Source organism: Lipomyces tetrasporus (assembly GCF_029532465.1).
Source record: "Lipomyces tetrasporus strain NRRL Y-64009 chromosome Unknown POJ06scaffold_10, whole genome shotgun sequence".
Classification (NCBI taxonomy): Eukaryota; Fungi; Ascomycota; class Lipomycetes; order Lipomycetales; family Lipomycetaceae; genus Lipomyces; species Lipomyces tetrasporus.
Genome location: NW_026611605.1, coordinates 997,367 through 1,010,098, shown reverse-complemented (window position 1 = coordinate 1,010,098; position 12,732 = coordinate 997,367). Strand labels below are relative to the sequence as shown.

Here is a 12,732-nt window from a genome sequence, read left to right as displayed (position 1 = left end):
TCAAGGACAAGGAACCTTGTGGATTCCAAGCACAGATTACGTCCAAATGTTCGCTGCACACGTTATTGTCAATGTGTTATTAGTTATATTCTCCAGCGACGCATAGCATTGCCCCAAACCACAAGTGAGCACTTCATTACTATGCCGCTAATTGACTTGCTGGTGGCATTCAGTAGAGACTTAAGACTATAAGAAGCTCATTTGGATATGGCAGACTTCCGTGCGCTTATCACTATAATACATTCGTACTTAGTGCGTAACTACTTGTGGCTAAGACTATCCATCCTCTGTATTATCCTATATCTATACTTTGACGTAAACTTCTACCATTACTTCACTCGTAGTATAGGGCCCAGCTAGAAGTACTGACGTTATGGAAGAACATCGGCACCACCCACTTGTCCAGTATGCCTGACAGGGACTAAAACAACGGTGTGCCTCAGGACTACATGGACAGAAAATCAGCGGTCAAAATGTATGTGAAGCACGGCAGATATCATTCATTGACGATCGTACCACCTGCACGCCTGCATTTCCATTGGCATTATCTTCAATTTCACGCGTCTTGCGGCGTATGTAAAGGCCTGGCTTGATCATTCAGGCTGTCGTCGGAACTTCTGATGTCGAGCCTGCGTTCGAGCTCCATCACTCGAAGACGCAGGGCACGGTTATCCTCTTTCAGCTCCTTGAGACGGGTCAGCCAAATGGTCTAAGACAGAAAAAGCGTGTCATGCTTACCTCCATCTCCTGTGTTGCCTCGGTACCGACTTCCTCCGCAATCTTGGCTATCCGCCAGAACCGCAGGACGACAATCAGTTCTGCACCTTCCGACAGAGTCCCCTGAGTGAGGATGTCGACGACGAAGCTTGCAATGATGACCACCGCATCCATCAGACGCAGCCAGCACCCTCTGCCAACAAAATAGAGCCACCCAAACGCATACAGCGAAGAGATCAGCTCAATCATGAAGGTGGTCGATATCGCGAGGGACATGTTACCAATGACTGGCACAGCGCCGCGTAGGAAGCCATATACATCCGGCTGCTCGCACGAGAACAAATCGATGTACATTTCCGCTAGAACGAGCACTGTGTCCAGAAAGACGAGGGTGATGATGATGACGTGAGCAGCACGAGACTCGTGAAAATCCCGGAGACGCTTCTTCAGCCATTGTTGAAGGCGAACGACGGAGTTCGGCTGCGCTTGTGCACACTGGTGCCCAAGTAACGACGCTATTGAGTCGCTCATTGTGCAAATTGAGAATGCAGAATAATATTCTATACAAACCATAACATTATATTAGACGCAGTGGCACTAGCTAGGGAGGAGCGCATATAACGTATCTCTTCCAGTCGGACACAGCGTTCCTAATAGGCATCAGCGCCACACTATGTGGTTCATAGGCTTTTGCCTTATAGCTTCACCGAGATTTGAGATTTGGTCTCTCGGTTGCCTTCGCCTTCTTACAACTTTTACTGATTGAAAGCCCATGCAGTTGACGTACAAGCAGCGGGGTGGACGTACCTTACCCTGCCCGGGTCAAGGTGAAGACGTCATACGTCACCGGCTTCCATGACTTCTAAAGTTTAATGCTATGGTCTTCCTGAGCCGCACATCGTTATTAAGCAACGTCCGCAGCACGCCGTTTTACTACAGTTGCCACAGGAAGTCTCATGATAGAACACATGACTGTGCACGATGGGTAGTACGAAACGTGTTTTACCCCTGACATCGGTAAGTGCCATGCGATTGAGCTTGAGTCGAGTAGTAGCTAGAATATACTCTACACGGGACCCGGGCGGAAACGAGACACTCCACTATCTTTGTGCAGCAGGGAAGGAAGTTCCCCTTACCCAAGCTACACAAAACCCTCTAGGAAGACAATTTCAATTCCTGTTCGTACCTCAATGGTCATTGCAAATCTAACTTTCGCTATACTGAAAGTAGATTGGCCACAAACTCTGTTGCACTATATCAAAGTATCCGATGAGATAATCGTAATAGACAATTCCAACTCCAGCTATGAACTAATGTTCCACTTAAATATACTCAAATATTATCGTAGCATATCACATCATGACTAAATTATACGCCATCTTTCCAGATACACCATGCACGTACAGTACCACTTTCTTCGCGACAAATTTATCAACAGAACGGGATAGGTGTAATTGTAAGGACTAGGATAAGTCCGAGGAAAAGACCAAGCTAGGATCACTATTATTGTATAAAGAATCGACAAGGAAAGGGAAAAATAAGAACAAGAAGAGCAATAATGTATGCCACAACCCTAAACCATAGGTAAGAGAATTGATAAACTTCTCTCTCCACCGCCGAGATAAAACAAACTTTTTATTCGTTAACCCACCCTGTAAGGCAAATGCGACCATCACCAACATTCGGTCGTTATCTGTTCTGCGACACTCGTGCGGCCATCCAACTACTTGGAGGAAGGAGAAGAAACAGATCGCTGGCCATGGTTTTGAGGTCGCATATAATAATACGACTTCTGTGCTTTTGTCATCGTTTGGCCGTCGGCTGAACGTGCCCTGCCCATGGCGGCCTCGTAGGACCTCTTGTATCGCGCGATAAACTCATCCTGATTTCGAATAAAACTGCAGAGATCCTGTTGCATTCTTGGATTTGAGTGAGACTCGCCAGCAGCCCACTGCATAACCTGAAGAAGCTGCAACAACCGTTCGTCGTTTTCCTCCTTTGCCTCTGGATCCTCGCTCGGCAGGAGCTGGAGGGATTTCAACTCTCCTAGGTAGTCGGATGACTGCACGACTGGCATGGAATCAACGCAGTTACTCGATCCTTCAGTCGGATTGCCGTTCCCGGGACCACCGACATCAAGGTCATCGAATCGTATGAGTGGCAGTCGTTGTTGGAACAAGTCTGTCGTGCATCTCGGTGGCTGCGTCACAACATACTTACCGCTGCCGTCAGCGCGTGGGAACGAATAATACGATACCAAGTGTTTGCACATATACCTAGAATTAAAGATGAACGAAGGACAACTACAAACCCATTGACTCTTGTCAGTGTGATAGATATTGTCGCGGTCATGCATAACGCTACCGTCAATAACGTTTGCACACTGTCGCCATAAACTAACGAAATCCTCGTACAGACTGGACTTCACGCGCGCTGCTTCAACCTGGAGATACAGGTGTAAGAACTAAAGATCAGATATTTTAGAATATATTATTCGAATACAACAAAGAGGCTATCGCGCCAGCTTATATGGACGTCGGAACTGGAGCTCCGAGCGTCGATAGTCAGCTGACTAAAGCCGAGAATAGAAACATTAAACATAATTACACAGCAAATCCGAGAATAGAAACATTACGAAAACAAAAATAGAAGCATCATGACAACAAAATTAGAACCATTATAACGACGACAATAGAAGCATTGGCCGCCGGCGTGGCGCAGCCAGACGTCAGGGGTCAGGGGCGGCGTGAGTGGCGCCGTGATCCTGACAACAGGTGGATCCGAGAACGAACCAGACCAGTGCAAATAATGTACGCCAGTACATCAAGCCTCGGCCTGATCAGATGCGAAGCGTAGTCCTTTTTAAGGATTCGCCAATGGCTTTCCAATCTCATGGTGGTACGCGAAATCGGTATCGTACCAGACGACACGGACCTGCCAGAGAGAGAGGCGATCTCCCACCGAGATCCAACGTTACCGCAACTTGGTCGGTACCAGTTGCTCCAGAAGTACCGGAACAGTCTTGGCTGATCAATTGACTTGCAGTAATCCAGCATTTCTTTGCACGAAGTGTTGTTTGAGTACAGTGGGGATTGATGACAGGATCGTAGCGGCGGAGTCCAAGAACTCCATGTTCAAATTGTATTTGGTGTCCATTGAGGCACACCAATGATGTTTATAGGGAGAAGGTTTAGGGAGCTAAATCGACGTCAGGCACCCTCAGTGCCCTTCCTCCTACAGTGTCCAGTGACGTGGTCACTAGATAAAAGTAGCTTACCAGAAAGATGATGGTAAGTATGCCTGCTCAGTGCGCATAGACAAACAGGCGTTCTAACAGGTGAAAGGCAAGCCTAACAGTTCACTGAATTTATTGGGATCAGTGAACCACAATAGATTTAGTGAGTGTCCCGGAACAATCACTGCCTCTTTATCCCGGTTATCAAAGTACGTCAAGGATCACACTAAGTGTATTCTACTTTCTGTACGAAAAATTCCTAACTAAGAATTTTAGGTGATGTCCGGTTGGGAGTTTAGTCTTGGTCACTAATTGATAATATACGGTCACTAACGCTTTGACAGCGTAACTATGGAAGATTGAATAATTCTCAATGGTCTCCCATAAGGGGGCCCTCCCAATCGCCACTACACAAAAGGATTATTTTGTGCCCAAATGGAATGCGTTTATTCCATACATTACAACGACGTATATAGTCGTTTGTTAGGCACCTGAGAACCCGAAAATGAGTGTCAACCACCTGCCTCAGTGAAAACTCGGCCGTCGTCGATGCAACTAGCTACCATGACGTAAGGTCACATGACCCAACCCATTTAGCTGGCACCACGACACCCTCAATTTTCAACACGAAGATGCATGGATTTCTTCATAGGACTCGTACACGAGAACCCTCCGGCGCGCTGCTCTTGTCGCAGACAACCCTCGGTAACGTGAATGCCTGAGAAGGTGTCGCTTAATCGTGGTACGAATGACTCGCGCCTGATCTGCAGTGCACTTCTTAGTTTTGTCCTTTTGACAGTATCCATTCATATTCTTCCATCAAAAAGTGCAAATACGAGGGGAGAGCTGAGGTGCGCGTAGAGCTCTTAACTATCCGCTAAATCAAGACCTCTGCTTCGAACTTTCCCAGTCACATACTGATCGATGGCTCGCAAGCTATGCCATAGACAGAGGTGGTGATTGTACCGACTGTTGCCAGGTCGGAAGGCTATACGGGCCGCTGTGACTTCTACCACGAACAGTCAGTTTCGAATCTCCAAGTATCACTATGAAATCATGGTGCAACCTGCAAAATCTTTGTCAGTATGAACAGTGTTTGGCTTCAAGCCAGCGTTTCGCAATGCTGTGAACCACTGCGTCAGTCTGAGTCCCCTCTTGCCTTCTTCACTGAGACCACGCGTGTCCAGCAGAAGGTAGGACAACGGCAGAGATACCAAGTCGTACTCGGTGAGCACGCAGTATAGCTCGTAACCGTGTCTGTACCAAATGTAGCGTCCACGAAGACTTCTGTCATTTTGGCACGGTCATACTTGTCCTGATTGATAAAACAACGGGTCATGAAGGCCAATGATACTCCAGGTTCTTGGAGTCCCTCAATTAGCTCGAAGCCATCGTGCTCAGCCACGAGGAGCTGGGCAGATCTAAAATCGTTTGCCCCGTCTCGTTCCCACTCGGACTTGGTAATAGAAAGCCAGAAGTTATACACTTGTTGCCTTGTGATGGTGCATAAGTCTGTCTTCTCAAACTCCGCTTCGTTGGCCATTTGTATTAAGTTTTGGTATATTTGACGTGGGGTAAGACGTTTTTGCGATCTGATATAGTTTCTCACCTCTTCGGTCATATGGAACTTATGGGTTTCCATATGACACTTGTGATCATAGACTATCATTGCAGATTTGTACACTTTAGACAAGGTGATATGGAGCTCTCCCTGACAATCAAACACATCTTTCGAGATTGAAAAGGATAGAATGTTAGCGATAGACTCAGTCACCGAGATATGTAATAAGTCATACCTATGTAACGTTGAATATTTGAAGGATGTCGCTCAATTTTTGCTTCACTAGATCGTGAACAACTCAATGTGAAGGTGGATCCGTCAGATTTCACATTGACCCGTCGCACGTGAAAGAAATAACCAGTACAGTCAAACAGATTATTTCGTAGAAGTATAGCCGCCCGCTTTTGTAAGTCATGGTCGGCAGTTTGCGTGCACGCTTCGACGGAAATATCATTGTCAATGAGAAAAGTCGACGTAAAAGTTGCCTTTATTCTCAATGATTGACCAGAGGCGTCAAACACATGGTTGTCGTGTCGTTCCATAAAGGAAGACACCGCCTCAACAATTCCTTCATGAGTTTCGTAGCACTCATCAAGATCAAAGCTAGTGCGCTTCAAGGAGTCACCTTGCTTCTTGGACGCTTTCTGCAGCAGATTATTAGCAGCGATTTCCCTACTCGAACTATCAAATTATTCCCTCGACCCACCCCGTCGCGATACTTTTTGCAAGTCTTGAAAGCATGGCCATCCCTACCGGAGTACATTTGCTGCAGCTCGAGAAGTGTGTCACAACATACCTGGGTGCGACATGCCCTTCACTTTTGGCAGTATTTAGAGTCGATAAATGTTACTTGGGGGTCGTTCATTGTGTAATCGTCTAATTCAATTAAAGCCGAGGAATAATAGTAGTGTTTGAGGCAGTGTGAAAGAGCGACGATGAGTAGGTGGGAAAGCCAGAAAATTTGTAGCTGGTTTGGGCGTGAGGAATGTAAATAAAACGCGAAATCGCAAGGATTTGTAAACAAGGGCAAGGGTTTCTACGCGTCAATAAAGAGAGTTGCAGGCTAGACTACATATGGAATAGTTTAAAGTTCAACTTTAATCGGTACCATCCACAAGTACGGTGCACATCACCTTCCCAGGGTAAGGATCACCTTCCTTCCCACCTGCACAGAAATAAGCCAGAATGGGAACGAGCTTTCCTTGTTACTCCTTCCCTCGAGCCCGCCTGAGTCTCTACAACTAAATAAATTTAAACTACTACGTAGCAAAACGAAATAAATCTGCCGAAAATGTATTATCCCTCGATCGTCCATGTACTAGACCCTCAGGAGGGTGTTCCTTGCATTCCACGTTCAAGCACTCGTCCTGCAAGCACGGGCCCCAAATCCGGCGATCGTGGCTTGCTCCGGAGACGACGGTGAAACACTCACGAACCAGATATTCGGAACAATAATATTTCAACTAAATTTCTAACCTCTACCATGCTCAGTCGAGTCCATTACTTTCCAGCCTAGTCAACAACCCAAGTTGATTCATGCATTTACCCTGAACGGTCTCATTTAAGATAGGCGTTGCATTTGACATTTGATAGCTGCATGCTCCACGTAATGCAAGAGATTTGGACACTAAATAGAGACCGGAGTTCTGGTTGACTAGACAGGCGATTCGTTGAGCTCTTGATTAGATCAGGGCAGGAAGAATACAATATCAATAAGTGTAGGCATGGTCGATGGCAACAACTCAAGCACAAATGACAACCCAGAAAAAAATTATCTAAGCCGGAAAAATGTTGTTTGCGAGCTTCCACCATCACTTTTTTTGGTTTTAGTATTGATTCCGCAGCATACACCGAGCACAGCGTCAGTAGCTGGTCCGATTGACCACAGAGCTCACATTGCCCTCATCCTCCATCCTCTATCCGTTTCATGTCTCGTGTTATATTTTTCCAGCGGCGGCACATCACGCATACCGACTTTGCAAGTGTGAAGATTTAGCAAGAATTCCAAGTCATGTTGGTTGCAATCGTTTCCCGCTCGGCCGCTAAGAAGACATCCTTTAACGTGATCGGCAAGCGAGTGGATCGTCCCAGCGAGTGGATCGGTCGAAATTCCATACAAAGTAGCGATTTTTAAACATCTATATCTTAGCCACGCTAGCAGTTCTTACCTAAAATTTTAAATTTTATAAATAATGGACTATAAATCATTATCAAGCCTCTTTTTTAGAGATAATCTTATTAATTACCCAGGCATCTTAAATTACGGCTAAAGGGTTTCAGGGGTTTACAGGATTTCGGTAAATATAATCGGTCAATATAAACATCAATCGTTTTTCAAAGCGATGATGTAAGTCGTCGATATCTAGCTACTCTATTCTCTAAATTGAGCGTAATTAAGAAAGATCTCGTCGAGTTTTAGAGGTTTAAAATCGCTACTTTGTATGGAATTTCGACCGATCCTCTCGCTGGGACGATCCATTCGCTTGCCGATCACGTTATCGAATAATGGCGTCAGCTACAATTTGCTGAATAGTATTAAAGTCAAGAGGATATAGTATAGATAGATACTCCATTGGAGGAAAAGGCGTGGGATCTAGCCAACACGACTTTCTATTGTGAGATACTCGGCTACTGGACTAGGAAATTTGACGGACCGCTCTTTATATCATTGGCTGCTCAACTTGAGCCTTATAGTGTTATGGAGTGTTAGTCTGGTCTGACGCCTCCCTCACCTTTGCGGCACTTTGAGGAAATCAATGGATTGTTACTCACTTGCTGCAATCGCTATTCTGACGGATCTACAATGGTTCGAGGGGTAAAACAATCAAGGATAATCCTTGGATATGCTTAAAGGAATGGTTAGGAAGGTAAACTGAAGGGACACGCAGAGAATGCATGCGGAGACAGCGAGTTGATCCCACCTGGCAAGCTGTGTTTGGTGGCGACCAGTACCTCAAGAACGAGTGATTACCAACAGACGGGGCGAGAGGCGTCACTGCAATTTGGCTCGGCCCGGGGGCAGATAGTTCCGTATACGACAAGGCTAATCAGCGCCTGCGCTTCCCCCCGGGGCGGTAATGTGTTGTTCTCATGACCGCTGCCGGGGAAGATTACTGTGTTTGGGCAAGTTTCTCGCTGAGAGAATGGGGAGACAGTTATTTTTTGCGGGATTTGCCAACCTCGGAAACTTTAAATTAGCTGGAACATCGTTGTTCCGCCAGACGGATCGGCCCCACGTCATGTTACACAGACGGCTCAAGCGGACACGACCCGACGCATCCGATGTGTGCCGTGACTTTACGCAGTCATACGAGTGAGGCTCTCCTTGCCATGGGCCCCCATACATCTCCTTTGGAGTGTAAATATATTTATCATGGAATCCATCGTTGGTTGGTGCATCATTTTCATGATAGGTATTTTAGCCTAACCCTATTCGGAGTACAGAAGTCATCCACTGAAAGAAGGTTTCAAATCCTCGGAAAAACCTGAACAAGGTTTCAGTTCTTCGGAATAACTGAAACAAGGTTTCTCTTCGGAATAACTATAACCCTGAAGCGCCTTATCTAGTCAGAATACTCCATCTACTTCTGGGCCCCCAACTTCTCTCTCCTCCATTTTCCCCGTCTAGCCACGGATACTATCATCAGCTATGCGTTTCTTTAATCGATCAAAGGTTTCTATGCCTTCTTTAGAAAAAGAATCAGCGGCGACGACCCCGTCAGCCGGCACTCCCCGACCACAATCGCCTGTTCAGGCGGCCAGTGCAGAAACAGATGCTGGAATGCAATTATCTGCTAAAGATGCTCCGTTGTTGGCATATATCCTGGGCGCAGTTGCGTCCATTGGAGGTTTCATGTTCGGATACCAAACTGGTCAAATTTCCGGTGAGTATATTGGTTTGTCCAAGACTGGATTCCCCAATGGCTGTGTTACTGACAGTTTTACAGGCTTCCTTGAGATGGCAGATTTCAAGCGTCGTTTCGCTGAATGCGATGAAGTAACAGGTGAATGTACCTTCAGCGCGGCAAGGCAAGGCACCATTGTCGGTCTATTTTCGATTGGTACACTCATTGGTTCTCTTATTGCTGCCCCCATTGCCGACCGCATCGGCCGCCGCCTAACCATCTGCTTTTGGGCCTTCTTCTTCATGGTCGGGACGGTTATTGAGATTTCAAGCTCGCATGTCTGGGTGCAGTTCGCTATGGGTCGATTTGTTGGCGGTCTCGGCATAGGAGCCCTTTCAGTTGCGGTCCCCATGTACCAGAGTGAGAGTACGCCCAAGATGATTCGAGGCGTCGTTGTGAGCAGCTATCAGTTATTCGTTACGTTAGGTATTTGGGTTGCTTACTTGGTGAGTGTCTTTTGTTATTTCTTCGTCACGATTCATTCGCTTCATAGCTGTATCATAGTGAGCATGAACAGCGCGCTGACAGGTTGGATAGATAAATTGGGGCACAGAAACTCGTGAAGGTAGCAGCTCGTGGCGTATCACCAATGGATTGTCTTTTCTGTGGGCTCTTCTGCTCGGCGTAGCAATTCTCGGTCTGCCTGAGTCGCCTCGCTTTGCGTACCGTGTTGGTCGGGAGGAAGAAGCGCGCCGGAATATGGGCCGCCTTTACAAGTTGAGCCCGAACCATCCCATTATCAATATGGAGATTGCGGAGATTCAGGAGAAACTCGACGCTGAGCATGTCGGCGGTGACCATCCCTGGTGTAAGTTTTATCTTTGTCACTCCTCTAGATGACTTGGTTCTGACCAGATTTAAAGATGAAATATTCACCGGCCCTCGCATGTTCTACCGCACCATGCTAGGCATGGTCTTACAGGCTGGTCAACAGCTGACTGGTGCCAACTATTTCTTCTACTACGGTACCACCGTCTTCAGCGCGACCGGGCTTTCCAACTCTTACGTAACCCAGATTATTTTGGGTTCCGTCAACGTGGGTGGTACAATCGCAGGCCTTTGGCTGATCGAAAACTGTGGCCGTCGGAAGGCCCTTATGGGTGGTGCAGCCTGGATGTTTATGTGTTTTATGGTCTTTGCCTTTGTAGGTCACTTTTCGTTGGACCATCAAGACCCTGCATCCACGCCCCAGGCGGGCGCGGTTCTGGTAGTTTTCTCGTGTCTTTTCATCATCGCCTTCGCCAGTACATGGGGTCCTTTAGTCTGGGCCATTGTGGGCGAGCTATACCCCGCCCGTTACCGTGCCACCTGCATGGGTATGGCCACAGCCGCCAATTGGCTCTTCAATTTCCTGATTGGATTTTTCACTACATTTATCACCTCCGCAATCGATTACTTTTACGGCCTTGTGTTTGCCGGGTGTTGCTTCGCACTCTTCTGGATCGTATATTTCTTCGTGATTGAGACTAAGGACCGCTCCCTGGAGGAGATCGATACCATGTACGTCCTGCATGTCAACCCCATCAAGAGCGCCTCATGGGACAGCTCCCAGTTGATGAGAAATGGCGATGGTCTTGTCAACACGGATGACCTCTATCTCGGCCCTGGAGCTCGGAGATTCGCAAAGGATGGAGAGGACGGCGTCTCTGGGGAAGCAGCTGAAGGCGCCCACGTTGAAACTGCGGGACCGAGCGGGGTCGCGGGCGCCGATCTCGAGAAAGCTGAGAGCCATCATCCGTGAACGATTTTATTCGCGGTATGGAATGGAGAATTTACTATGAACGTGATTGTTCATCGATGGGATAAGTAATAGGGTGGCTCATGCATTTGCATTGACCTTGTCTTGACTGAAAATTAGAACACAATTGAGTGCATTAACAAGCCGTACTAAGGCGACAGTGTGGTTTCTTGTCAAGTTTTGTGGCGTATATTATTTAATGGAAAACGGAAATCTGAAAGCTTACTTGTTGAGCGAACTTATGCCTGCGTAATAGAAATGTAGAGATTGACATAGGCATAGGGCTGGTTATAGATTACAGAACAAAAACGTATATCAGTTGAACAAGGTCGTATTATAGCAAGAGTGTATATGATAGGTTGGTCGAATTCAACGGATTATTAAATTTCAGGCAATGGGACCAAGGTTTTCGTTGTAATGTATAATTACGGTCTCGAGTACTATGTGCTTTGTGGAACAGAATGTGCAATGAAAGGTATGACCCAGAATCGACACGCACGTAACGTTCTTGATCAACAAGTTGGAAGGACATTCCGAAGATAGAGGCTTAGGTACAACTTGGGTGCACACCTTGAGCAAGATGTGGCGGAGCAGAACAGAAGATATGAGGGTGGAGTAGAGTAACGCGAAGCTCGTATTGGCCAGAATACCAGCAATGAATGGCCGAAGTCGGGGATCAGGAGACTTGACTGCGTCCAAAATGGATCTCAGATGTGCTGTGGGCCCACCGGAAAATCTTTTCGGCGAAGCAAACAGCAAAATTGACTTTAATCATCGGAAAAACGTTTCAGCGCGTCCGGCGACGCTCTACTGAATTTAATCCGGCGCCGCGCTACACGGCACCAGCCGATCACGCCGGTGTCACCCAATTGTCAGCATCAGCATACTAAAACGGTTATGATGATGTAACATATTACATTTCAATTGGACTTTTTCGTTCGGTGGACGGCCGGACGCGCAGATCTCTCGTACCTCTCTCGCTAAGACGTACGGTGGAACAATTTGCGGGCCGAGAGTTTCTTCAGTCACAGGATTGCCCATTCAGGATTCGTCGTAGTGTAAACTTTTGTGGTCCTGTGGCGAGCAGGCTTCTAAGTCCTCGTGCTACGTCACTTACACCATATTTCTTAGTTCATCTATAAGGTTATTCCGTACGAAGTCCTTCCGGCCGGCCTAGATGCGTAGATTCACGTGGTCACAAACGGTTCGCAGCCGGAAAGACGCGTGCCGTCGCATGGGGAAGGTCCCGAACAGAAGATGGGGTGGGGGGTAGCGCTCTCTGGCGTGGCGATTCGTCATACCTGTATAGTTAAGCGCATATTCTAGAAGTTCAAATTTTTCTCGCCACACTGGGATAGTTCGAAATAGTTCATAGTCTTTAGCGTATGCCATATTACGGTAACACAAGAGACTAAAAATTAGTGGCCCGTACGATATTTGCCATGGATATGTGGCAGTGGCAAATTAAAAAACAAAAATAACGGTAATTGGAGATGGTCTTACGCGGGATCGAACCGCGGATCCTCGCGTTATTAGCACGATGCCTTAACCAACTGGGCCATAAGACCAATTACAT

The 12,732-nt window shown here is 46.9% G+C and overlaps 3 protein-coding genes and 1 non-coding gene across 4 annotated transcripts; 1 reads left to right on the top strand and 3 right to left on the bottom strand.

Moving 5' to 3' along the window:
• Positions 1 to 672: 672 nt before the first annotated feature.
• On the bottom strand, positions 673 to 1,495 carry POJ06DRAFT_260806 (uncharacterized protein). Its single transcript, XM_056188529.1, has one exon. It carries the CDS (start codon positions 1,288 to 1,290, stop codon positions 697 to 699), a length of 594 nt encoding a protein of 197 aa, XP_056041497.1. The 5' UTR covers positions 1,291 to 1,495; the 3' UTR covers positions 673 to 696.
• A 945-nt stretch (positions 1,496 to 2,440) lies between these two features.
• POJ06DRAFT_297145 (uncharacterized protein) lies at positions 2,441 to 6,483 on the bottom strand (the record flags this gene model as incomplete). Its single annotated transcript, XM_056190594.1, is given in 9 exon segments — positions 2,441 to 3,181; positions 3,510 to 3,843; positions 4,581 to 4,670; positions 4,750 to 4,822; positions 4,842 to 4,961; positions 5,019 to 5,175; positions 5,205 to 5,680; positions 5,749 to 6,157; positions 6,220 to 6,483. 9 exon segments carry the CDS (start codon positions 6,274 to 6,276, stop codon positions 2,441 to 2,443), a joined length of 2,457 nt encoding a protein of 818 aa, XP_056041496.1. The 5' UTR covers positions 6,277 to 6,483.
• Positions 6,484 to 9,042: 2,559 nt separating this feature from the next.
• POJ06DRAFT_27432 (uncharacterized protein) lies at positions 9,043 to 11,325 on the top strand. Its single transcript, XM_056189613.1, has 4 exons — positions 9,043 to 9,397; positions 9,461 to 9,864; positions 9,956 to 10,226; positions 10,282 to 11,325. The coding sequence occupies exons 1-4, from the start codon at positions 9,163 to 9,165 to the stop codon at positions 11,157 to 11,159; spliced, it is 1,788 nt and encodes a 595-aa protein (XP_056041495.1). The 5' UTR covers positions 9,043 to 9,162; the 3' UTR covers positions 11,160 to 11,325.
• A 1,325-nt stretch (positions 11,326 to 12,650) lies between these two features.
• POJ06DRAFT_t72 lies at positions 12,651 to 12,724 on the bottom strand. The gene has a single exon. It is a non-coding gene; the product is annotated as a tRNA-Ile (tRNA).
• Between the last annotated feature and the right edge of the window lie 8 nt (positions 12,725 to 12,732).

Coding starts and splice junctions, on each gene's coding strand:
- POJ06DRAFT_260806 (XM_056188529.1), bottom strand. CDS start 1,290: ATGGTTTGTATAGAATATTATTCTGCATTCTCAATTTGCACAATGAGC.
- POJ06DRAFT_27432 (XM_056189613.1), top strand. CDS start 9,163: ATGCGTTTCTTTAATCGATCAAAGGTTTCTATGCCTTCTTTAGAAAAA. Junction 9,398..9,460: donor CCAAACTGGTCAAATTTCCG/GTGAGTATATTG, acceptor ACAGTTTTACAG/GCTTCCTTGAGATGGCAGAT. Junction 10,227..10,281: donor CGGCGGTGACCATCCCTGGT/GTAAGTTTTATC, acceptor CCAGATTTAAAG/ATGAAATATTCACCGGCCCT.